General features: G+C 52.0%; 1 protein-coding gene across 3 annotated transcripts in view; it reads right to left on the reverse strand.

Annotated features, from left to right (window-relative positions):
• VASH2 (vasohibin 2) overlaps positions 1-22391 on the reverse strand; it is a 35421-nt gene extending 13030 nt beyond the window's left edge. Inside the window, exons 1-7 of one of the 3 annotated variants that reach the window (XM_053658378.1) lie at positions 22312-22391; positions 21893-21935; positions 21275-21504; positions 13503-13591; positions 9549-9605; positions 8933-9007; positions 1072-1453 (exon numbers count right to left, since the gene is read on the reverse strand). In XM_053658378.1, the coding sequence (XP_053514353.1) occupies positions 1072-1453; positions 8933-9007; positions 9549-9605; positions 13503-13591; positions 21275-21355 (684 nt within the window). In that variant the 5' untranslated portion in view covers positions 21356-21504; positions 21893-21935; positions 22312-22391. Of the gene's footprint in view, positions 1-1071; positions 1454-8932; positions 9008-9548; positions 9606-13502; positions 13592-21274; positions 21728-21892; positions 21936-22311 lie in introns of all 3 variants that reach the window. The other 2 variants (XM_037164312.2, XM_037164313.2) reach the window with 2 other exon arrangements.
• Between the last annotated feature and the right edge of the window lie 4320 nt (positions 22392-26711).

A 26711-nucleotide genomic window follows, 5' to 3' on the forward strand; every position in this document is an offset into this window, starting at 1 on the left:
CCCCCACACACGCAGAGTGGTTTCAGTGTGTCAAGAATCTCCACTCCAGGTCCCACAGAGTGGAGATGACAAATGCCTACGTGCTAAACATGACCAAGGCTGAACTTGGATAATCCCTTTTCCCTGTGGTGCTTGGTGTCTGCATAGGTTTTCTCTCAGTGACTCTGCAAGCCCTGCAGGGACACGAACAAGCAGGCATCATGTCACATTGGAAGTGACATGGTAGAAGGAAGAAGGGCTTATGAGTCTAGTTAACATAAAGCCAGCGCAGTGCTTGTGCCTTTTTGGGCTATTATGGCACCAGAGCAGAATTTTTTGCCAAGGAACTCTGCTACTTATTAAGCAAAGCAGAGATATGATGTGACGCTGAAATAGGTTATAAAGTCAGGTGACCCACCCACTGGTCCTGGTTTGCCCAGGACTTTCCTGGTTTTAGTTCTGAAAATCTCATAGCCTGGGAAACTGTTTGGTTTCAGGGAAATTAGGATGATCGGCCACTCTCTTACAAAGGCAAAACAGCCCTAGCTGATGTGGCTCAGTAGATTGAGCACCAGCCTGTGAATGAAAGGTTCTCTGGTTCAATTGCCAGAAAGGGCACATGCCTGGGTTGTGGGCCAGGTCCCCAGTAGGGGGTGCACAAGAGACAACCACACACTGATGTTTCTCTCCCTCTCTTTCTCCTTCCCTTCCTCTCCCTAAAAATAAATAAAATCTTTTTTTTAAAAGGCAGAACAGGACAAAAATACCTAGAGCCTTAGTATAAAATGACTAACATTTTAGACTGATTTCAGAGAAGGAACTGTGGACCAAGACATTACTTTAACTATAACACCTAAGTAGACTTTGGTTTTTGAAGTATATATGCAAAGAGAGACTTTAACTGTCCATGTCAAATAGCAAATGACTTATCTTTTTTGGTTTAATAGGGTGGCTACCAGGCAAGGTAACCTCAAGAAACTTTTGAGCATCCCAGAAATATGGAGCATAGGACAAGATGGGGGTGGGGAGACGGAGACAGACAGAGAGACACAGAGCTCTCTTGCATCGCACGCTTGCCTTCCCAGCTCCTACCTTCATCCTCATGTCCCTGGCGTATTTCTCCAGCTCCTTCCTTATGTCAGCCCTCAACATCTTTGAGACATTGAGGACCAGCTGCTTCCACTCAATAGGCTGGAAGCTATGAGGTTCATGGGGGACATACAGCCCAATCTTGACCTTCTTGACTGTGTGCAGGTATTTCTTGTAGGAGTCTTCAAAGTCAAAGATAAGGTCACTCAGAGTCCGAAAGGTCAGCGGCTTGTCCATCAGCTCCGCCCTCCGGCTCATGCCCAACGAGCCATAGTGGCCATTGCAATAAATCCCCAGCACGACATGGTGAAAATAGTTTCCTGAGAAGTAGGTTTTAAAGCTGATGGGGAATCGCTCGATGGAAGGCTGTCCATTGGTTAAGTAGCTTAGATCGTCTGGGTCAAGGAAGAGGAAGGAGGCCTTGAAAATTCCCAGAGCGCAGACTCCCAGGAAGGGAAAGTGGCCCGTGGGTCATAGAGTCCATGCCTCTGCCTCTGAGCAGGCCCGCTCCCCACCTTCCCAGACTAATCCTGTTTAAAGGATTCCTTCAGTATCTTTGAGTACCTACTACGTGGTGCACCAAAACCAGATTAATATGGGACAAAGACGAAGAACTTGCCATCTTCTTTAGTATTACATAAGTACAAACTTAACAATAAGCAAGACTTCCGGCCAAAATGGAGGTGTATGTAGATACACTGTGCCTCCTCGCACAACCAAAAGAAGGACAACAATAAATTTTAAAAGAAGAAACAACTAGAACTGCCAGAGGATCGAACTGTATGGAAGTCCAACAACCTCACGAGTTAAAGAAGACACACTCGTCCAGACCAGGAGGAGGGGAGGAGACAGGCAGCCGGGAGGAGAGGACAAACAGCAAGGTGGTGGCTGGCGGACCACGCAAAAGTGGGCAGTCACACATCTGCGTGTGGATAAACTGGGAGGAACAATTAGGGAGCGAGACAGACCATACAACCCAGGGTTCCAGGGTGGGGAAATAAAGCCTCAAAGCCTCGTACTGTAAACACCTGCGGGGGTTGAGGCAGCAGCAGAAGAAACTCCCACTCTCACAAGAGAGTTCACTGGTGAGACCCACAGAGTCCCAGAACACAGACATACCCACCCACCCGGGAATCAGCACCAGAAGGACCCAATTTACTTATGGGAAGTGGGAGAAGTGACTGAAAGCCAGCAGAGCAAGCACCATTGTTCCCTCTTGGAACCCTCCCCTACATACAGCATCACAAAGCAGTGACGTGTTGCCCCGCCCTGGTGAACAGCTAAAGCTTACTATGCAACAGGTATGCTGAGACAAAAAAAAAGGGGGGCCCAAAAGAAAGAACAGATCAAAACTCCAGAAAAAAATACAACTAAGGAACAAAGAGATAGCCAACCTATTGGATGCAGAGTTCAAAACACTGGTAATCAGGATGATCACAGAATTGGTTGAGTATGGTCAAAAAAATAGAAGAAAAAGTGAAGGCTATGAAAAGTGAAATAAAGGAAAATATATAGGGAGCCAACAGTGACAGAAGGGACACCAGAACTCAAATCCATAGTTTGGACCAGAAAGAAGAAATGAACATTCAACTGGAACAGAATGAAGAAACAAGAATTCAAAAAAAATGAAGAGAGGCTTAGAAACCTCCAGGACAACCTTAAATGTTCCAGCATCCAAATCACAGGGGTGCCAGAAGGAGAAGAGGAAGAACAAGAAATTAAAAACTTATTTGAAAACATAACGAAGGAGAACTTCCCCAGCAGGCAAAGGAAATAGACCTCCAGGAAGTCCACGAGCTCAAAGAGTCCCAAAGAAGATGGGAAGCACCAAGGCACACACCAAGGCACATCATAATTACAGTACCCATGATTAAAGGAGGTAATCTTAAAAGCAGCAAAAGAAAAGGAGACAGTTACCTACACAGGAGTTTCCATAAGACTATCAGCTGATTTTCCAAAAGAAACCTTGCATGCAAGAAGGGGCTGGAAAGAAGTATTCAGTCATGAAAGGCAAGGACCTACATCAAGATTACTCTATCCAACAAAGCTTTCATTTAGAATGGAAGGGCAGATAAAGTGCTTCCCAGGTTAGGTCAAGTTAAAGAGGTTCATCATCACCAACCCCCTATTATATGAAATGTAAAAGGGACTCTTCTAAGAAAAAGGAGGTAAAAAACATGAACCGTAAAATGACAACAAACTCACAACTAAAAAAAACAACCGAACATAAAAACAAAAACAAAAACAAAAATAAAAGAGAATTAAGCAAACGACTAAAACAAGAATAGAATCACAGAAATGGAGATCACATGGATGGTTATCAAGGGGGAGGGGGAAGGGGAAGAATAGGGGGAAAGATACAGGGAATAAGAAGCATAAATGGTAGGTAGAAAATAGACAGGGGGAGGTTAAGAATAGTATAGGAAATGTAGAAGCCAAATAACTTAAACGTATGACCCATGAACATGAACTAAGGGGAGGGGAATGCGGGTGGGAGGGGTAAGCAAGACGAAGGAGAATAAAACAGGGGGATGAGACAACTGTAATAGCATAATCAATAAAATATATTTAAAAAAAACAATAACAAGGTACTTTTCCTGCCTCAATTTTCTACAGGGGATTACATGCTTTTAAAGGGATTTTTATGCAGCCCTGACTAGTATGGCTCAGTTAGCTGGGCATCATCCCACAAAGCTCACCAGTTCAGCTCCTGGTCAGGGCACATGCCTGCGTTGCAGGTTCAGTCCCTGGTCAGGGTGCATTTGAGAGGCAACTGATTGATGTTTCCTTTTCATATCAATTTTTCTGTCCCCCTCTTTTTCCTTCCCTTCCCATCTCTCTAAAAATAAATAAACACCTTTTTTAAAAAATAAAGATTTGTTTATTCAATTGGAATGATGTTCTCAGACATTAACTCTGGCTGGAGTATGTGGGGCAGACCAGGAATTGAAGGCCCCTGCAATGTTCACAGGAGAAATGACAACCAGAATCAAGGCAGAATCAAGGGGTGCTAATCCAGGTATCCTTAAAAGAAAAGGGCCGATAGAACTCAGCCCATGGGCCTGAGGTCAGCCTTGTCCTCTGCCCTGAATTTAATCATAGAGCACTCCTGTCTATAAAATGCTTTCTCTTCACTGCATCATGTGTGATTAACTGGCAGTCAGGAGTGAAACCACATCCTTCTGAGTCCTCTTACATAAATTCTTTCTTGCTTTCTGGGGCGAGTTCTCTGGGGCTGGCATAAGGGCATTCCTTAGCTGTTTTAAGTCAGTGTAACAAACACTTACTGAGTGAGTACCTCCTGGCCAAACAGACTGCGGGGCAGGGCTGTGGGGCCCTTCTCTGGATGTCTGGTGGGGAGAGAGACTCGAAATGGACACAATAGGGTCAGAACAGTCATTCCTCAGAAAAATTACAGTTACTATATGATCCAGCAATTCCACTTCTGGGTCCATATGCAAAAGAATTAAAAGCAGGGGCTAGGCCCTGGCTGGTGTAGCTCAGTGGATTGAGCACGGGCCTGTGAAACAAAGGGTCACCGGCTCGCTTCCCAGTCAGGGCACATGCCTGGGTTGCAGGCCAGGTCCCCAGCAGGGGACACATGAGAGACAACCACACATTAATGTTTCTCTCCCACTCTTTCTCCTTCCCTTCCCCTCTCTCTAAAAATAAATAAATAAAATATTTTTAAAAATAAAAAGTTTAAATAAATACATACATACACACATACAGAAATAAATAAAAGCAGGAGCTAGAATGGACATCTGCACACCCGTGTTCACAACAGCATTACCCACAACAGCCCAAAGATGGGAACAGCCCAAGCGTCCAGGGACAGATGAACGGATAAACACCCGGGGTATATACGTACAATGGAATGTTGTCCAGCCCTTAAGAGGCAGATAATTCTAACACACATCATGAACAAATCTTGAGAACATTTTGCTAAGTGAAACGAGCCAGTCACAAAAGGACAAACTCTATGTGATTCCACTTTGTGAGGCATCTGGAGCAGTTGAACCCACACAAAAGAGACAAAAGTAGACTGATGGTTGCCAAGGGCTGGGGGCTGGGGCTGAGGGGTCAGTGTTTCATGAGTGTGCCGTTTGGGCTGCGGAGGAGGAGGAGGTTCTGGAGATGGATCGTGGTGACGGCTGCACGGAAATGTGAATGCTCTCGGTGCCACTCAGCTGTCCCCTTTTGTTATGCTGTTGCCTTAAACTTACACAGTCCTTCCCTGGCCAGTGTGGCTCAGTTGGTTGTCCCATAAACCAAAAGGTCACGGGTTTGACCTCCAGCCAGGGCCCCTGGCTGGGTTGTGGGTTCGGTTCCCGGACAGGGCACCTTCGGGAGGCAACCAATAGAGGTTTCTTTTCTCTCTTGCATCGACGTTTCTCACCCTCTGTCTCTCTCTCCCTCCCTTCCTCTCTCTCTAAAATCAATAAGTATGTCCCTAGATGAGGATAAAAGCAAGCAAACAAATTTGCACAGTACTGTACACTAATTATATCTCAACTAAAAAAACCCTAAAATGTGATGTTTGCTGTAAGAGATAAGCCAGAGATCTTAGGGAGAGCAGAGGCCCCAAAATTAGTCTTATGGGACAGAGTCAGCCATGTGGACAAGTGGGGATCTGACAGGAGAGACCACCAGCGTCACCTGTCACACGTCACTAAGCACTAGGATGTGTTCCATCATTACGGCCATTAGTAAAGCCTTGGGTCTTAGAACAACTGGGACCAAGGGGGAACAGACAAGGAAGTGTGGATAAGGGGGGTGAAATTCTCTTCTAGGAAAGAGAAAACGGCAGGGACCCAAAACCCTGGAAGATGTGCCCAGCATCCGGCCTGCTGGGGATATGCCTGACATGCCTCTGCTAATGAACCTGTTACTTACATAACCATAGTGCTTTAGTACCATAATTAAGCCCCACCAGGCTCAGCAAGGGCCCCCAAAGAACTGCCATTTCTCAATGCTAATTGGACCCCAAGGTCTGGCCCTCAGGCAAGTGTGTGAAAGTGTGCACGTGTGCAAGATGAAGACAATGGCTCTTTGTGAATGAACCCTGGACTCTGCGCTAAGGGGAGGACACAGGCTTCCAAGAAGCAGCGACAGGTTTCCCAGAACCAGCGGGCACGGGGGTGGGGTGGGGCTGCAGAGGCACAGACAGATGGCCCTTGTCAGGACCTTCCCTGTGCCCGAGAGCAGAGCAGGCCACAGGGACGCTGACACAGAGCAAAGAGCAAAGATAAAGATGCTGTAACTTTTAGAATTCGGGTTTGCGTTTCTTGTCTGTGTCCAGGAGTCAAATTTCCCTGAGTTGGGCAGTGTGAGCCCAATTTCTGTACCCTCCCCACCCTTTTCTGAAATGTCACACTGGGAAGGACAAAGGGAAACCAGGAGTGTGCTATCCTTGCACTTGGACGGGTCTGGAAGCTGGTAACAGGCCTAGCCCCACAATCCTAAAAGTCTGTAGGTAATTCCTGTAACTTCAGGTAAGGCTGGAATTTCTGAACTGGCACAGGGACAAGACTGTCGTGTCCATGAGTGCTATAAAGCAAGTGGCCTCTGTCCAGGTGCACTCAGACATCCGTCAGCAGACGTCTGAAGTGACTGGTCCGCCCAGCGAGGGGCCTGCGCTTGTAATTCCCCCCTTCTCTGATCTCCACCAGCAAATCCCCAACAATTGTTCACCCCCATTAAACTTGCAGGAGGCTCTGCCCAACAGCTGTCCTGGGCCCTAAGCCATCTGCTGCCCCCACTCATCGTGGTCCTGCCCTCCCTGTGGGCTCCTGGGTACACATTCTATCCCAGTGGGGAGCAGGGAGGAGGTTGGACTGGAGGGCTGGGGAGGGGCTTCTGTAGGGCTCAAGTTTCCGTTTTTGAAATGTCAGCCTGGGCACCTGTGGACTCTCTCGTTTCAGATCAGGCCTGCCATTGCACTGCGGACTGCAGTGGGGCGGACGTTCCCCGTCCCCTAAAAACGCCCAGGGGACCCGAAAGCAGCCAAGACCTGTCCCACTGTCCGGCCCACCCTTCCGCTGATTTCTGTGTCTCCTTTGCTAGTTTTCCTTCCACCTCTCCAGCTGTCCTTCTTAGTGTCATTTATGGGCTCTTTGGGTCAATTAGACCAAAAATGGTGAGATTTCATCCTTGATCCTTTTCTCTTCCGGCTCCATGAACAGTATCTGTCGCCCTGTAAACACATGGCTCCCAAGCTTGTGTTTCCAGCACAGATCCCCTCCTGAGCTCTGGACTCCAAGTACCCCGCCCGACATCCCACAGGCACCTCGAGTTCAGCATGCCCAAATCTGAATGCTCCAGTCCCCATCAGTCTGATCCTCTTCTTTACATCCTTCCCTTGGACTGTGGCAGTATTATCCAATCATCTGATTTTCCAAACCGGAAAGGGGAGTCACCGCCTCCTTCCCCTGACTCCTCACATCTCCTCACAGCACAAGCGTCGATGACACTCCCAGCGCCCGCCCTCACCTTCACTGCTGCCGTCTTAGTTCACATCCGCACGGAGGTGTCTTCTCACCTTTCCATCATCCCCGTCCCTCCAGGCCCTCCTGCACAGACCGTGGCTGATCGCTCCCTCTTCAGCCTCCACGCCCCACTGGCCTCCGAGACCTGTCAATTCTACCTCTTTCATAGCTCTAGAAACTGCCCCTCAAATCCGTTCCCATTGCCGGGACCAGGATGCAAGCCTCACCACCTCCCTGACGGAGCAGCTCCTACCTGGCTCTGCAGACCAGGCCCCCCAGCCTTCTCCCGGCTGCCCTCCGATCTGCCCCAGGAATGACCTCGCTAAGGCGCCCATCTGGTCACGGCACACCTCTGCTCCAGAGCTTTCAGCTGGGCTGCCCACTGTCTTTCTGGAAAAGGTCGCACTTTTCAGCACAGCGCCCAAGGGCCTAATCGGCCTTACCTGGGCCACCTTTGAAGCCCAGGCCTTGCCATGTTTCCTTGGTCACAGGCCTTTCTAGCCTTCACCCCAAAGGACTGGGAGCCCCTTTGCTCTTCCATCAGATCGTGTTCCCACCATCACCACTAACACGTCGGTGCCATCATGGTTTTCTGGGCTTGGCATTCAGCCTCGAAGCCAGGAGTCGGTGGAAAGTGGAACGGGAGTGTGGGAGAGACCAGACCTTGGTGTCGGCTCCGTGTCCCACGCAGCCAGGACACTACAGTTACGTGGTCTCCTCTGCAGTCTACTCATAGACTCTCCCCGGAGATGGGGTTGGAGGGTTCCACTTCCTCTTGATGCCTTTCCTATTGCAATGCCAAATGAATGCAAAAACAAAACAAAACACTAAACAATGATACTCCCTGGCCAAGTAGCTCAGTTGGTTAGAGGATTACTCAGACACACCAAGGTCATGGGTTCAATTCCCTGACTGGGCACATACAAGAATCAACCAATGAAAGCCTAATAAGTGGAACAACAAATTGATATCTCTTTCTCTCTCAAAACTCAATTTAAAAAATGATACACACTCTCTCTAAAAAAATCAACAATAATTTTTTTAAAAAACCAATGATACATACTCTTTCTCTAGTCCCTCCAAGTTAAAATTCTCCTTGCGACTAGCGAGGCTGGCCCGAGAGCTGGCCCGGGTGCCGGCACCAGCCAGCAGGTCACGCCGGTGGTGACCCAAGGAGCCAAGCTCTGACTGAGTCCAACTCCAGGCGGCAGAAGTTAGAGAGAAACATCAGGGAGCTCGGTGCTTTCCTCCAAGGAGACAACGGCCATCGTCCCTGTTAAAGGAACTAGGACGTTAAAGGCACAGCCAGTGCTCAGACGGCGGAGTGAGGCCACCATCTACAGAGCAAAATGAAGCAAGTGTGACTTAAAGGATACATGCCCAGGATGACAGCTTCAAGGCATTTAATAGGCAAGGACTCTCGAGTCATTTCTTTCGCTGTTTCCATTAACCTGTAGGACAGAGCACAGCAAAAGATCTCAGGACGTATTTAACGATGCAATGGGTCTGTCAGTCAATCCATCAGCATGCCCGCCTCCACACGAGGCACAGTGCAGGAATACAGAGGGAAAGGGGAGAGCTCGCTTTGCAGGAGGGTGCCAGAGCACCTCCCCACTCGGCAGGAATAAAATCCTAAATTCCCCACTCCTCCTTCCAAGAGCTAGTTCCTGGGTGCTAGTGCCCATATTTCGTAGCACGCTCCCATGGCCTCAGGACAAGGGGCAACACATGGGCAGGTAAAGGGGGCCACATGAAACAATCTCATAGGCCTCCCCCACCCCCTGAACGAGTTAAATCTCCATCCCTGAGCTTGGCGGTTAAAGTGGCCCAGACCCCAGCCCCACCTCCAACATGGGCCTGGGGCACCCCCGTCTCCGCCCCTTAGAGACCAGAATACTGAGCACTGGGATACAGGGATAGAGGCTGGGAGAGGGAGTTAGCAGCTCCCGGGTAGAAAGGAGGTCACTGGTCCACAGGTCATGCACAACTTACCCACTCAGTGGTCTCATTTTCCTAATTTCAAAGAACTGGGTCCCTGTATGATTGTATCTGTGTGAAGTAGGTAAAGGGAAAGTGACCGAAAACTCCCAAGGTCCCAGAAGTCCAGCAGAGGAAGGCATGCATTGATTTCTCAAGGGGATGAGGAAGTGAGGGCTTTCCAGGAGTCTAGTAGCCAGAAGGCAGTCCCGTCCTCTACCTCCTCACTGTCCTGCCTGGACATCTGGTTCTAACTTGGGCCCCAAAGCACCTTGGACCTTTAGAATAGCTATTTTCACCCTGCTCTATGTTCTGGTTAGTTGAATACTGTCTTAATTGATCTACTAGACTACAAGTTCTTTGAGAGTTGGGACTATCTATTTATCATCTTTATATCAACCATAAAGCCTGGCATAAGCCCAATATATTCCAGTGAGCATATATTATTAAGTGAATGAGGAATAAGGGAATGGGTGGGTGGAAGGGTAGATGGTTGAATGATGGACTAATGGATGGATAGATAGATGGATGGATAGGTGGGTGGATGGATAGATAAAAGGAAGAATGAATGTAATTGATGATTGGAAGGGTGGATGAACAGTAGGAAAGCCAGATGGCTGGCTGGATAGACAGAAGGGGCAGGCGGACAGGAGGACGGATGGATGAATGGATGGACGGAATGGAAGGATAATGTATAGAAAAGTGGATGGATGGCAGTGGCGTTTCTCAACAGTGCAGGCTGCAGCAGAACTTACTATGGAAACAGCACTTTTATTTCATGCTCAGACTGACCCTTGACATTGATTACTACATGTGACGAGATGACATTATCCACAACCTGGGCTTCAGCTGGTTGCCCAGAAGGTCTCAGGGACTGGAGAGCCTGCACGGGGCTATTCTGAAAGACACCAAAGATTCCCTAATGCCATGCTCCCTGAGACTGAATCTGGATTTTTCTAAGCCCAGGGAAGCGTTGCTTTGTGACTTTCCCCATCCCGCCTCAAACAAAATCCTGTAGCAAAAGTGCACATGGGGAAGTTTCTAATGAAGCATGGACTTGTGACCTTGTGAAGCCGGTAAGGTGGGTGTATGAGGTGAGATGTGTGCCCCTACTGTGGGGGAGACACTGTAGAGGGTGGTGCCTAAAACCCAAGGGCACTGCGCACCCCTCTGAGAAGGGCCGGGAGCCCTCCCCCGGCCCGGATGTGCCTGGCAGCTCCGCTCAGGCAGGAGCACACATGACAATGGCCTGTGGTGCTCACTAGGTCTCCACCTCTGGAATCTGAGCCCGGGCCACAGTTTGAAGCCTAGACGCCATTTAGAGTCACCTCATCTGGGACCATTGAATTGGAAGTTCCAGGGTTGGGGCCAGGGGCTGATTTTAAGCAGCTCCCAGTGTGGAAATGACCGGCATGGCCATAAGAACAACCGATAACAATATAGGCTTGCCTAGCTTTAAAAAAAAATAATAATGTACAAAGCTAAGAGGTAAAAGAAAAAAATCTATTCTCCTTGGGAGGTGATTTACTTTTTACTTTACCAAAGACTTCATTCAGTGAGATTCTGGTATATTGAAAGTAGAATTCAGCCCTGGCCAGATGGCTTATTAGTTGGTTGGGTCATCATCCTGTACGCACCAAAAGGTTGCAGGTTCCATCCCCGGTCAGGGCACGTACAGAAGGCAACCCATTGATGTTTCTCTCTCCCACGGATGCTTTTCTTTCTCTCTCTCTCTGTCTCTGTCTTTATAAAATCAGTGAACATATCCTCAGGTGAGGATTTAAAAAATATAAAGAAATTAAAAATTTAAAAAATATACAATAGAATTCAACTGGCAAAAGTGCAATGTATACGGCCAACTTTCCCTGTTTGTATATCTAGCTTACACATCTAATGCATAAAGTGAGACAAACCTATAGTGAAATAATGAAAAATCGCCTGGCCGTCTTTTCTCAGTTCCTAATAGTTATCAGCTCCCGCCAGTGAGCTGGGGAGGGAAGCGTCCCGTACACACAGCCGTCAGAGTGGCGGGCTCGCTGGCCCAGTCCACCCTCAGCAGAGCTCGGGGGACACCTCTCTCCAGAACCCCGTGCAGAATCAGCGCTGCTGCTGGCCAGGGCTCCGAGGCTGTCAGAAGGGAAGGCAGGGTTTGTCCTTCCACTGAGCCACTGCCTGCTGGGCACATCCCAGGTCAAGGCTGGCCCCCAGAGGTCCCCATGCTCTAGCACCTGGCATGCTGTTTGCTGCTTGGGACAAAGCAGGAGGAAACTCCAAGACATGAAGTAAAAGCCTGGTCAGAAGGTAAACCAGAGGCCACACTATGTTTTCTTTCTGTGGAGGCTCCAACGGCCAGGGGACAGGGAGCGCAGGCCAGCAGCCTGTGCTGTTTCCCTTCTTCAGGCCTCTCTGCGGCCAGCGATCCGGGTCAGTGACCATCAGAATGCATCAGAGAAAACGGACAAAGCCGCTCCTTCAGGGCAGCCGCGAAAACTCGCCTGAGAATGTGCTGCAGGGTTCAGCAGAGAATGCAAATCTGCCCCAGTTGGTGCATTCGCCACCGGGCTCATTCTCTTTCATCTCTGGTCAAAAGATCCTTGTGCACATCCATTTTAACTTCTGTCGCCTCCTGCAACGTTCTGTGACGAGTCGGTTTTGGGGTCCCGGTCTGCTGTGGCAGGAGTTTATGCCTCTGGACCACATGGAGCTCCCCATGGAGGGTCCCAGTTGGGGGATCAGCACGACACCAGAGAGCCTTCTGAGGGCTGGCGCTGCCCGCCCCACCCCTGCAGGCTGGTGCTACCCACTCCCTCTAACACAGCTTCAGCAGGCCACTGGGATAAAACGCCGTGCAGGGGAGTTCATGATCAGTAAAGTGGGGACTGAGAGGCTAGTCAAGTAATCTGCCCACTCAAAAGAGCAGAACTGGTGTTATTCCCATATGGTCCTATCTGTCCCTTAGGGGGCACAAGTCACAAAAATCCACAGGAGAGATTCTTGCCTATAGCACAGAGAGGCGGGGCCTCTTGCAGGGCATGGGGGCATGAGTCAGTGCCCCCGTGGAATCCTTTCTGCTAAGTTCTGGGTCTTTAGGGGGAAGGACAGAGGTCAGCAGAAGCTTGACCTGCAGGACAAAGTGCTGGGGGTCTGCAGGGTGTCTGACGCTGGCTTTGCTCTGAGCTGCCACTGACTTGCTTCGACAAATGGCCTGTCCCTCTCACATACCCCTGCCAGCCCAGCCTGCACCTGGCTCCCATCCCGGATAAAACACCAGAGCCTCCAGTGCACCGTCGCCCCCGCCCTTTGTTCTCACAGCTGCTCCCGTGGGCCCTCGGAACTGACCTAATCTAATCCCATCTGCAAACAATCTGAGGACACCGGAGGAGAAAAAAACACAGTCTGGCTGGCCTGAACCCAGCCGGGACCTACAGGGATCCCCGGCTCTTCTCAAGCTCAAGTGAGGGGAGAGGGAGCCCATCCCAGAGCCCCACTCATTCATGCAGAACAGAGCAAGGCCACCAGCCTGGTCCCCCCAGGGAGCCAGAGGCAGTGCTGGTGGGCCTCAGTAGACTATGAGCACTCAGAATGAAGGCAGAAAGGGAGAGGAAAGAAAAGAAACAGGAGACTAGGAAAAGGGAGAAATACAAACTAGAGAGGAAGGGAAAGATGACAAAGGAGGAGGAAGAGGTAGAAAAAGAGGAGAGGATGGAGGACAGAGGGGCTGGGGTGGCCGCCGCCGCCCCAATGCCTCCTTGCCATCCTGGCCCACGTGCTGCTTCAAAGGGAGGAGGGTCTGATCAGTTCCATCCTGTTATCACTCCTGGACTCTCGCATAGGGGCATCCCTCCATGCCCGGCCTCACCAACCTTAGAGAGCATTTGCTGACCAGCTGGGGACAGGCATGCCACCAGGCTGGCGATCACCTCGCCCGTGCCCTGGCTGAGTCTGCTCAGACCCTGGTTGGAAGGATACTGTAGTGTCTTCATGTAGTTCTGAATGGCCTGCAGCCAGTCTGGGATCGTCATCGACAGCCTGTAGTTTGGAACCTGGGGTACTGAAGGCTGTGGAGAAGTAGAGAGAGATCTTTTTATCAGGAGACACTCTGGGGCCCAGGGCTTGGGGGCAGGCACGGGGCTGCGGGCCCCGGAAAGCTGCTCCTGGGAGCAGATAGCCACCTGACGTGGTCGCCTGTTCAAGCGGTACTTCCTGGACAAGGGTCTCCCACACCAGCCGGTCCCTTGCTGAAGTCCTCCCTTTCTGCACCCCCTCCACACACACTCCACCCGGGTCACAGTGGTTCCCCATGGCCCTCTGTGTGTTGTGAGTGGAAACCCGACCAGCGTCCCTGGAAGCCTGAGCCCCTCACTGAGGCCAAGGACCATGCCAGAGTCTGGCCGGAATGTTCACAGCGGCGCTCCATTAACCTCACATTTCACTGCATGCGACACCTTTGGCAGCAAGGTCGGCGTGACCCATTCTGTGTGCACCACTTTGGGGCACCCCTGAATGCACAGTGAATGGCGCCCTGAGGAAATGCAACAGAGCCCCTCGGCCACCCTTTCTCCTCACCACCCCCCCCCCCGTGACGCCCACCGCCTCCTCTGGGCCCAAATGGATCAGGACAGATTCCCCTCGGGCCTTCCCAGGTCAGTGCAGCCCCTCAGCTGCCCTGTGCCCTCTTCAGTTCCTGGTCTGCCTCCTGGTCAACATTCACTGAGTGTCCACCAGCCCTGCAGGGCAGAGAAAGGAGCAACAGCAGGCAAGGGCGAGAGGGGGGAGTGTAAGCACCTCTTCTAGGGAATTTAGAGCCAAGGCAGCCTCACCTCTGAGCGGGCTTGGCAACGAGGCCGCAGGTAAGAACAGGGCGGGGCTTCCAATCCAATCACTGGTGGAAAGCAAGGAGCGGTTTTTGCTCTATCCCCCCTATGTTTCTCCATCTCTTAACCTCAGCCTCTCTGGTAGGGTGGAGCCATCGGGGACAGAGACAGCACAGTGCACCTGTGGCCCCAGCAATGCGATGAGCGTTCAGGGAGGAGAGCGGAGGTTCCTCCAGGTGAAAGCCCTTAGGAAGGACAGAAGGGACCTCAAGACGCTTAGTTCCATCCCAGGAGAAAACAGGGAAAGGGAGGCCCTGGGGGATTTAGGCCTTAGCTGGTGGACAGTGAAGCTGCCGCTCTGACCTGGGGTGCTGGCTGGGCCGAGCGCTCTCTCGGGCTCCGGAGGTTCAGGCCCACAGTGAGGCTGGAGGGCGAGCTGCCCTGGGCCTGGGGCGGGTGCGGGGAGGGAGAGGAAGGGGTGGTGGTGCTCATACTTCTACACCCTGGGCGGCATTTACTTAAAATGCTACTTGACACTCTTTTCCTCCCAGCGCCTCTATTCTCTCTCGGCTTTGAGACTTCCTACTGCACAGCAACTGCCCCTTCAACAGAAAGGAAGCTACTCACACTTCCCACTTCACAGCCAAGGTGCTGTGTGCATGTGAATGTAAGAGTGTGTGCAAGTGTGGGCACACACACGCTGCTCTGTGAGCCACATTTCGATGACAACGTAGCAACTCAAATCGCTTTCTTATCTTGGAGTCATTTTGGGGAGCAAACGTTCCAATGCGCTCCCATGACCCCCCCAGAAGAGTCAAACGATGAAGTGTGTCTTCATGTTTCTGCCCAACGAACACCAAGGGGTGTCCAGCCTGTCCCTGTGTTTTTGCAGTAACATCCACTGACCTACCCAAGCTGGGGATTCTGGGTCAGAACGCGTCAGAAATTTCGCAGAGAAGTGGAGAGAGAATGGGAGACACATACAAACACCTCTTTAGCAGTCCCCAGCTCCAGAGTGGGTACGAACAGGGGAGAGAGCACAGAGGGAGGGAGGGGGGAGGAATGAGACGGTCTATTAAGTCACCAGCAAGTTTCTACACAGAAAAGTGCTGTTGGCGCCTATTTAATAGAAAGGCTGGTCAGGATGGGGGAATGCCCCACAGAATCACAGGCCCCCTAAGGGATACAACCCCAGGGGGCATTTGTCGGCCACAGCCCTGACGTGGCCAGAGTGACTGTGTTCAGAGCCATGGGGGCCAACCACCAAATTATTTCCACTCCAGCAAGCCCCACAGAGCCCACAAGAGCCAGATGATGGGGTGGGAGTCAGGCGGCAGCTGGTCCTAAGAATAGCAGCTCAATGGCGCCCAAGGGCTTTTAAAAACAGCTGCCTGGTTACCTCAGCCCCTGCTGAGAGCGAGTGGCCACATTCCCCAAACCCCAGCTGGGGAGCAGAGCTGTGGTGGGGAGGGGGCCGGAGGCGCCGAGGGGATGACGTCATCTGGCTCCAGCTTCCCCTGGCCCGTGGGAGAGCTGACCTGCGCTCAGGCTGGGACTCGGCTCCCACGCAGCCCCTCTGGCTGCTGTCGCCCCCACCGGGCAGTGGACAATCAACCAGGGGGGGCTCCTTCAGGTGCGATTACGCATCCAACACAAGGTCCAAGTGCCTGGTCTGTCACCTGCTGGCTGGGGACCCTGGTCGCGCTGCCTGACTTCTCTAAGCTGCCATTTCCTTCCTGATAAAAGAGCAGACTGTCACCTACTTCAAACCTCCAGGGCTGGTTAGGAGGATTATATGATCTAATGTATACGGCAGGCAACTCGAGGCTTGGCCTCTGCTGCTCTTTAAGTGTTAGCTGTGTAATTATTCCTCTGCTGCATGTCTTCAGGGGTCTGAATGGGGAGGCCTGAAATGGTTTCACTTTTCAGGAGCTGCAAAACAGATTCGGCACAGGCTGAGCCCCTGGACACCCGGGAGCATCACTAAGATGCTTTCTCACCCTAATAAACGAGGACGCAACCACCCACTTCCCCTGGGACCAGGAGTGAATCTCCCTAACTCATGAAGAGTTCACACAAAGGCTAAGAAAACTTTTTAGGCCTCAAAGGAAAAAAATGGCCCCAAAGGGTGGAAGCAACCCAAGTATCCATCAACAGATGAATGAATAAACAAAACGGGGCGTATACACACATGGAATAGTATTCAGACACAAGGGGGAAGGACATTTTGACACATGCTGTAACTTGGATGAACCTCGAAGACCTTATGCTAAGTGAAATAAGCCAGTCGCAAGGGACAAATAATTGTACAATTCCTCTTCTATGAGGTTTGCAGAGTTGTCAAATTCAGAGAGAAAGAAAGTAGCTCTGGCAGGCGTGGCTCAGTGGATTCAGCGTGGACCTGTGAACCTAACGGTCGCTGGTTCAATTCCCAGGCAGGGCACGTGCCTGGGTTGCAGGCCAGGTCTCCTGTAGGGGGAGCACGAGAGGCAACCACACATTGATGTTTCTTTACCTGTCTTTTACCTTCCCTTCCCCTCTGTCTAGAAATAAATAAATAAAATAAGCTTTCTTAAAAAGTAGAAGAATGGTTGCCAGGGACTGGGGGTGGGAAGGTAGAATGGGGAGTTACTGTTTACGGGGTGCAGAGTTTCAGGTGGGGAAAAAGAAAAGGTTTTGGAGATGGAAGGTGGTGATACTGCACAACAATGCACAGAACTGAACACTTAAAAATGGTGAAAGTGGTCAATTATGTTACGTATAGTTTACCGCGATTTTTTAAATGGCCACGAAAAGACAATTTACCCCCCAAAAAATGCACATAGTGAATAAATATCTTTTAAAAGTTCTAGCCCCCTAATAACTTAAGAAACACAAATTAAAGCCACGGCTAAATGCCATCATTCGCCTCTGCATTTGCAGAGACATCCCGAAACGCTCACGCTCAAAGCCGGCAAGCGGACTCTCACGCAGCAGCCTGGGACCGGAAGCTGGTACACTCCTTTTGTTCTCTCCCTGACTGGGGACCTGAGACCCTTCTCCGGTCATTTTCCAGCCCTATTTCACCTGAAATGCCAGCCTAGATCTTCCATGGCCCCTCCTCTCAAAGTTCCCACCTCCCACCACCTGCATCCAGCCCCACCCCCACCCCCCGCCGGGCAAGCCACGGACAGCCCGCCTTATGAAGGTAGCATCTAGGGGGCACAGATCAAAAGGACCCTGTCCACACTGTGCCTACGGTCAGGGGTGGGGGCGTGGGAGGAGGAAGTGGAGTAGACAGGAAGGTGGTTGTTCAAGAAGAATAATGAAACAAACCTCAGGCAAGGCTTGTGTGGTCAGGCTCTCTGTTACTCCATTCTTGCCAAATACGTGACCTACCAGAAGAATGGAAGGAGACGGGCTGGAGATGGTCACACATGTGTGTCATCACCATGGCATCACCATGTGGGAGAGAAGGAGGAGCCAGAAAAGGAGTCGGGGAGGCAGCAAGGCCGCCCCACCCCCAGGCACCAGGAATCTTTAACAAGAAAGAAAAGGGAGAAAGCGAAAGAAACCGGGATGCATCCCAGACCTCTGCATCAGGGGCAGCCAGGAATCTGTTGATGGTACCCTGCTACGGGGGCCCAGAGGTCACAACCTTGAGCTCAGCAGGAAAGGCACATGCGTGGTGGTACTGAATGCAGAAGAGAGGGAGGGAGCTGCCCGTGTTAGCCAGCAGGGGGCAGGAGTGGAGCCCTGGCTGCGGCAAAGCTGCACCACCCCCCAAGCACTCAGTTCCACACTCCGGCAATGCTGAGTCCTCTAAATGTGAATTACTTCCCAACTGGGGATCAGCATGAGAAAGAGGCACAAGAACAGGGGCCTGCGAGAAACAGCCTAGCTGTTTTCTTTCTGGGCCGGCCACCTCTCTGTCCCTGACTTCCCATTTCCCATCATCCTCCAACTGACTTGAGCTGCTTTCTTGCACTATCCCTCAAAAATCATGGCCTTCACCTACTCAACTGCTACCTTCAGACCCAGTAACCACCAGAGAAGACCTCAGGAGAAAATTTAGGAGGCTCACAGAGCAGGTGAGCACTCCCCGCCCACTAGCCATTCCCCACTCCCTAGACGGGGCATCTGGACCTTCGGGCAGAACTTACCAAGGCTGCTAACAGAATATCCAGCAGTCAAAGGAAGTGTCATTCGGTTCCCTCTCCTAGGCCTCTGCCACCTTCCCTCCACCCGCTTCCGGGACAAATGCAATTGCCAAATAACTTTACCTCCCTGAAACTCTCCAGCTCTTCCACCACTACCCCCTCCACTCTACAAATTTCTGAGTAAAACACTGATTTGGTTAAAGGAGCAAAGGACTTGGCCCCAGAGGGAAAAGTCTGCCCGGCTAAGTGCAGGAATAGCCCTTGAATCGGAGAGGAGTGGCCCCCAGAAATAGGAGCTTTCGAAGCCGTCCCCACCCCAGGGCCGGTGCAGGAGTCAGGGTCTGGGGAATACTGGGACAGGGAAGGGCGGGGTTAGCCGTGATGGGGCTGGGGATGGAGAACCAACCATGACGACACAATGGAAGAGAGAGAAATATTAAGTTCTTCACTTAGGTTCAAAAAGCCAATGTCCACATTCGGGCTGGGGTTGTCCCGGCCTGGCAGGAGTTCGCACGTGACCTTTGAGTTACTACAAAAGGCCAACGTGGCCACTCTATAAAGAAAGGAACCACTTTTGTGAGAACACAGCATTCAGCCACAGCACTGGAACTATCAAGTACAAGTCTCAGGAAGCAGTGATCTATGCGCCAAGCCACTCAGACAACATGTAGAATATTGCGTTTCATATGTGCTTATTTTAGGGGAATGACTGATGATGACAAACTAGCAATTTCCTAGAAAGAGGACGAGGACAGTGAGTTGATCTGGGGACTGACACATAAGGCGGAAGGAGCTCCCCGTGGACAAAGAAGACTAAAGGAAGATGCAGACTGCTAGAATGGCCCAGAGTCTCATAACTCAGTGGACCTCCAGAGTCACACAGACACGTCTAGCGTCACACAGGTCAGCACGGGAGACCTGGAGACTCATGGGTCATAACGTCACGGGGTTTGAGAGTTGGAAAGAAATTGACATGAAGTCAGGTCTACTCCCATTTTATAGATGAGAAGCCTGAGATCAGAGATTTTAAGTGAGCGACGTAGGCCACAGAGCCAGAGGCGGCACGGCCAGGCCTGGAATTCAGTCCCTTCCTCACTCCAGCAGCCCCTTCTATGGACATTCCAGGGAGCTGTGAGTAGCAAAGGAAGTCAACATGTCCCGCCCTGTCTCAAAGCCACACGAGAATCACTGGTGATATGTGGCCGAGGGGAGAGGAGGAGGGTTTCTGTTGCAGGCCCAGGAAAAGAGCTGCCCCCCAATCAAACGCAGCCAGGCCTGGGACCAGCTGCCCTGTGAGGCAATGAGCCCGGCCCCTCCCCGGTCCCCGGAGGTCTTTGGAACAAGGAAGGGAGACTGATCTCCACCAATACTAACATTCCCAGGTTCCCACAGAGAAAAGGGGTCCCCGCACACTAGATCAGAAGAAGGATAAAGCCACAGTTAGAAGCAGGGTCACTGCTGAGGGTGCTGAATTAGCAAGGCAGCATGGGACAGTAGGAACAGGACTCTGCTCCCTGCGGCCACCTCTCTTCCAGGTTTAAGGGCTCCCAGCTCCTCCTTAATCAAAGAAAGGCTCAAGTAAGGACAAATTCTGACATCAGAACCACAACCAGGACCAGTGTGGTTCTCAAGCTCAAGGAGTAAATACAGCCTGTGCTAAAGCAGGCAGGACTCTCCTCGGGCACAGTAAAGCACCCTGGACCGGCAGAGTAATAAAACACTGTCACCAACCGCAGCAGGAAGCTCCCACGCTCTGTCACTTCCCCCAAGGGCACCTACAGCATTCTGGCCTGCCGGGCTCAGAGGCTCAGGTCACCAGTTGCTGCAGGTTGGGGACTGAACCAGATGGCCTTCCAGGTCTCAGGTCTGGCATTTCTAGACCTGCCCAGGAATCTTTTCAGCCATCCCAGTGTCCCCAGGGTGCAGGGAAAACCATCCGCCACCCTACAGCCCCCAAGGCTCTATAGCATTTCTCCCCCAGCTTGCGTTTTGATGTTTCGCGTAGTGACCACCACACATCTCCCTTCCTGTCTTGTTAAGTTAGCCTTGGCCGCCAGACCCAATCAGCTCACTGGCTTCTCTCCAAGGTGGAGAGAGTTCAACTCCTGGGCCTCCTTCCCTATCCAGTGACACTAATTCCTCATGGGTGCTGGAAAGTCCCTTTCAAGCCACAGCCAAAACTCTTCTTTTCTTCTTGGAGCCCAGATAAGCTGGGAAAAGAGATTGCTCACTGCTTTTGCAAGTTTCAGAGGTGAAAGTCACTGTCATAAAAAAAAAAAAAAATTGGCAAGAAGTCTAGAAATGATTCACGCTGAGAAGTCTGACTGGTTGAGTGCAAATTCATTCACAGCCTAATAAATCATCTGCAAGGGGGAGACAGGGGAGGACCGAGAGGCTCCAAAGAGGAAAAGTAGGGTGGGATCCCTAAGGCAGCCTTGACATCGTGGGTGCTACCTGGGGCTATAGCTCTTGCTGAAAGAGGATGGACATGGGGGTGAGTAAATAAAATAGTTTGGCTTGAGATTCAAAGAAACCTTGGCACGATTAGCTCCTACAGCCATACAGTCCCAGGGCAGCAAGACGCCCCCTCCCCCTCCCCCATTTCTGAGGCTTTCAAGACAAACATTTCAATTAAGTAAAGGTTGGGGGGAGGCACTGTGGGGAAGCCCGGAGAGGGAAGGGAGTTTGCAGCAGGACCAGGAATATGGGCATTGCCTCTATTTGCTCTGTACAGACCGAAATGGCCCCATCACCACCCACCCCATCTCCCTCCTTGGAAGCCACTGACCTTTGCCAAGAAGGTGGCATTCCTGATGGAGCCCACCATTTCTCCCCCCTTGGGGTGCACCTTGGCCACGTGCATCCACATACGCTCCCAGGTGTGGCTGTCGATGGGAAAGCCGCTCTTGTTAACGTGAAACAGCACCCCGCCGTCTTTGTCTTCCTCCTCTGAGCCCCCGCTGGTGGCGAGGCTCACGGGCCGTGCGTGGCTGCTCCGGGACCGGGTGCCTTTGGCGCCTTTGGGGTGGGGGCAGCGGTGAGTGTCCGCCGCAGAGCCGGTCATGGTGGAGCCGGGGCCGGGAGGGCGGGGCTGGGGGGCGCGCGGCAGCAGCGGGGGGCGTGTGCGCGCGGGCGCTGCGCGGGGTTCAGCGCCCCGCCGGGCCCGGCTCCTCCATGCCTCCGGCTGCCGCAGGACGCGCCAAGGGGGAGCGGCGGCGCGAGCTCCGCTTTCGGACCGTGCCTGAAATCAGCGGAGACACAGCGCGGTAAGTGGACACCCTGAGAAGCCGTGCCCAGTGGCGGTGGGGCCTCGGACTGTCCCCACCCCACGTCACTCCCGCCCCTCCACCCCCGCGCTGACAGACACTCCCAGGATTTGAATACAAGCTCCCAGCCCTGCAATTACCTCGAAAGGCGACTGGAATTTTGGCACAAAGCTTCACGCACACCTAAACACAGGGAGGGAAATAAAGGAGCGTGGAGGATGCGGAGTGGACGGGGTAGGGGGAAGAACGGCAGCTCGTGCGGCAAGAAAGAAGGTCCGCGCCACGCTCCACACGTTGCTGAGTCGCCAGATGTGGCCGAGCGCCGTTTCGAGCCAAGAACGTGCCGGCACGTGAGCGCCCGGGGGTCGGCGCGAGGGCGCAGCAGCAGCTTCGGCTTGCAAAGGCGGCCGCGTTTCTTCCAAAAAAGCCCTCCGGGGCGCCCAGATTTCCGTGGAAGTAGCTCCACCCGCCCCCCCGTTCCTGGAGTTCCCGCGCCGGGCAGCCGGGGGGCCGGCTGCAGGCGGAGCGCGGGAAGGGTGCCGCAGCTCCGGGACCCTACCTGGGGACGCTCGGCCTCATAGCCGCGGCGCCTCTGCGGGCGGCGAAGGCGGTGGCGGCTGCAGCTGCTGCGCCTGGGACCCGGGCTGCTGGGGCTGCTGCGGCTGCTGGGGCTGCTGGGGCTGCTGCGGCTGCTGCGGCTGCTGCAGCCGGCCCCTCATTCCATGTCCCATTCTCGAATGTTATTCTGTGACATATAACCGAGTCACCCGGGCAGCCGCCGATGTTCCGAATGCGTCCATTGGCCACCGCAACAAAGAGGGGCGGGCCCCCGGCTCGGGACTCTACAACCCAGAGCTGCGCGACGCCCTGATTGGCTCCGAGCTTCCCGGGCGGGAGGGGAGAGGAGAAGGGGCAGCTGCGCGGCCACGCGAAATCCGATCGCTGTTGCATCCAGGGGGCCCCGCGAGGCTGGAGCGTTTGTCCTAGGGACTTAAGGCCGAGTTCCACCAGGGGTCGTGGCACTGCGAGGGTTTGCAAGGGCGGGGAGCAGAGGAGAAGTGGGCACCTGAGAAGTGATGAAGTAAGGGAGGGCTCGTCGTTCGAGCGTCAGTAGCCAGTGTGTGGCAAGTGACCCCTGAGGAAGGCTGGACACAGTCACCTGCCTCTATCAGGGGGTGATGGGTGGTTCGGGCAGGGGCTGTCCACATAAAGGTACAAAACGAAATCTTTTTTTTTAAGATTGTATTTATTTATTTTTAGAGAGAGGGGAAAAAGAGAGAAGATGTGTGGTTGCCTCTCACTCACCTCCCACTGGGGACCTTGCCTGCAACCCAGGCATGTGCCCTGACCGGGAATCGATCTGGCGACCTTTAGGTTTGCAGGTTGATGCTCAATCCTCTCAGCCACACCAGCCAGGGCCTCTTTTTTTTTAAGTCCACATTACAAATTCCCCCAAACTGCACTACCTCTCACACGTCAGTCAGGACCCTGGATTGCCCTCTGGAGGGTGTGTGGAGTTATAAGAATTCTGCATCTCTGTCCGGCCCATTGGATGACATTTTGTTAGACTAGGTGCCCATCTGCCATGGCGCAGGGACCAAACCCACTGCTCCAAAGTACAGTAGCCAGTGTGTGGCAAGTGACCCCAGGAAAGTAAATCGGGTCCTTCTAGAATCTCCAGGCATCTTAGTCCTGGGCATTCAGGGATCAATATTGGTGTAAATATGAGAATTAAAAGTATAGTAATAGTATACAGCATAGCTGTAATTGCTGTACACCATTATGGCAGAAGAAACTTTATAAAGTTTCCTTTAAAGGAAGCTCAGGTAATATAATCAGTTTCTGACGGACATGACAGCTCCTTATATCTGGTCAGATTTTATAACTAGTGCTCTGAAATAGTGATTTTAGTCATTGATATACATAAATTACACCACCTCTTTACAAAGAAAATTCCCCCAAACTAACAAGGGGGTGCAGTCATGTGCTCCCTGACATTAGTCAAGAGTAATAAAGTATGTTTAAACCCAACCGCAACACTAAAACCCAGGTGGTCACAGCTACAGAGTTGGAGGACGGGGTGGAGAGGTGCTTCGAGGCCACGGGGAAGTGGGAGGTTCTTCCACACTCTCCACAGCAACACCTGTTCCTCCAAGGCCTCTTCCCCCACCCCCACCCCACCCCCATTTAACGAAAGAGAAGAGCAAGGTGAGGTGGGAAAAGCACCAGATGACTGACCTGGGGGCTGGCTCTAAGTCTTCATTTGTCACTTGGCTAAGCTGTGTGACCCAGAACAAGCCACTTGCCTGTTCTGGGCTTTAGCTTCTCTCTGAGAAGAGGAGAGCAGACTCCTTACTCTCCCAAGTCTGTTCGGGCTCTGAGGTTCTGTGGTTCTCTGACTTCCTCTCTTGTGGGCACCGAGGAGCCTGGCTCCAATATCCTCTCTCTTTAAACTCCAAGCCAGCACGCCAGCTTTGGGAGGGCGAAGCAGCGCTCCCAAAGCGTTGTGAGAGCAGCGCTAAGGTAACCTAGAATTACGGATGCAGTCGTCCAAGAGCCACTGATGATGGATCAGTTTCTGGAACTTCTCTTCCACGGGAGGGTGTGACAAGGGGCGAGTGCCAGCAGAGGCCACTGGAGTGTAGCCCAGAGCCAAGACCTGGGTGAGGACACGTGGACTCTGGGCCAGGCCTGCACCACTGCAGACAGAGCCCAAATACAGTCAATAATGAGAATAATAACTTAGGTCCGGAAATTATTTGAAGAATTCAATGAAACAAGCACACCTGAAAAGCATCCAGAAACTGGAAAAAAAATTCTCTCACTACATAGGTGCCTCAGTTTTCATTTCCTGATTAACAGAAAACCCGCCTCAGCGAACAATCTAGCTCCTCATCTCCAACATCCTCCCTGCCTCTTCTCTCACTCATCTTTCAGATCTGTCCCCTTCGCCTCACTTCCCTGGAGTTCCAGCTGCAGGAGACTAGGATTTCAGGATGAAGACCTGTGGGCAGAGGATGAGAACCTGGCCTCGTACTCCCTCCGGAGAAAACTGAGCTCTCAAAGCTCAAGTGATCAGACCAGTTGGTGAACATCGAAGAATGTCTGGCAAGTGTCACCTTCCTTGGCATCGATTCCCAGTGTCTGCACTCATGCCGAGTTTGAGAAACTGGTTACCCTGTTAAACCAAGGCCTGGATCCTGCCCTGCCTGAATCAAAATCCTGGAGACCAGGGAGGGTTATCATTTCATCCTCCTGCCCCAGATGCGTCAGGTCTCCCTGACAGTTCAATGAAAAGCTTTTGTTTTCATCTCCAGGACTCCAGTATTCTCTGGAGTGCGGTGCCACAGGAAGCCAAGAGACACATGAAGAGAACTGTGAGATTTACCTGTTTTTTCCCAAAAGGTGGTCAGAGGTCTTCGAAGGTGGGTTGTCCCAGTGAGGGACCAGGGATCAGAAGAGCCCTTTGGTTGGGAATCCTTTGGCATTTGAGAGCCATGCTACTTGCCTGGATCACCCACCTCTGTCCTCCCTTCCCTTGTGCACTTGGTGTTACAGAGACTCAGATGAACCCAGGCCTGACAGATGACGGCTTTGGAGTGTTCAGGTCATTAGTAAGAGTGACGTAGCCATCCATGCACGCAGTGGGACGGGGCCAACTTGCGCTTTGAACAGGGAAACCTGGTAGCTACATGCTCAGCCTCTGAGAGCATAGTCACATCTGTTCATTGGCATAAGGACTGGCACAGCAGAGAGGTGTGGAGGGAAGGTTTGGAGCGAGAATAACTGAGTCTAAATAGCATCTTATTACTCAAGTGCCAGGTGCTGGGGTCTCAGAGTCAAATAAGGCAAAAATCCTAACCCAGCAATCATTTTTCTAGCTCCACCACTTGTTGATGTTAATGGCCTATTAAAGAGTGTATCAGACACTTCTATGACCCTCCTCACATTGGTCGGACCTTGCCTTTCTGCTGGCTCCATCCCTGCCTCTGCAGCCAATTAAATCTGTGCGGTTCAGCCGCTGGGAACTGACCAGTCACTTGCCCAGCCAAGTCCTCCTTGAGGGCTGCTGCACAGCCAGGCTGGCCAGCCCCATGTCTGGAGTCTCTGACTCCTCCACTACTTCTGGACTCAGAGGAAATGCCACACTACAGGATGTGGCTTCTAAGCAGCCATCAAAGTGGTTAGATGATGCATCCCAGGAAATTCCCTGTGGCAGCGTTTTGACCAATGAAAAACAGGAGATGGGAGGGAGCTGGGCAGATACATTGTCTTTCATTCCTCCCTTCTATGGACTGGTCCCAGTCATGGTTTCCCACACAGCCTGTCTGGATATGTTCTGCATGGCTACTGAGATGCACCGGCTGAGTCACATGCCATGGCTCTTTGCAGCTGGCCCTAAAGCAGTTACTGCATGATAACACAGCACCTTGCCTCACTTCTCATCCTGGCCTACTTCATTTCCCTCTTCACTCACGCTGGCAGCCCTCTCCATCAGATTGAATTTTTTGCTTCAGATTTTTGTTTCCTCACAGAAACCGAGCTCAGGCAATTGGTTCCACCAGGGGTTCTAGGATGGATTTGGGGTTGTATTGCCTACCTGTCTGAAATCAATAGAGACCCCTTGGCTGGTGCTAACAAAGATGGCAATGACTCATATGTAACAGCACCACAGCTTTCACTTGTGTCCAATTGGGGTGCACTGGATGGAGAGCAGGTCATTAGGAGATCAAGCAGCTGTGGCACTCAATCTGTGTGGAAACAGCGATAATTATAAGGTACCAGAGACCTTACTAGAAACAGACAGTGACAGGCTCAGGGCAGTTAGTTACCAACTCACGGAATGCTCTGGAAGCCAGGGAGCCTCCGTGGAAACTTCACTGGAGAGCCTTATTTCCTGCAGCCACAGGATAGACTTAAAATCAGGCCCAGAATGTGATTGCAGGGCAGCGGGACTGC

The sequence above is a fragment of the Artibeus jamaicensis genome, unplaced genomic scaffold (genome assembly GCF_021234435.1).
Source record: "Artibeus jamaicensis isolate MK-2021 breed Jamaican fruit bat unplaced genomic scaffold, CSHL_Jam_final contig_2170, whole genome shotgun sequence".
In the NCBI taxonomy this organism is placed as follows: Eukaryota; Metazoa; Chordata; class Mammalia; order Chiroptera; family Phyllostomidae; genus Artibeus; species Artibeus jamaicensis.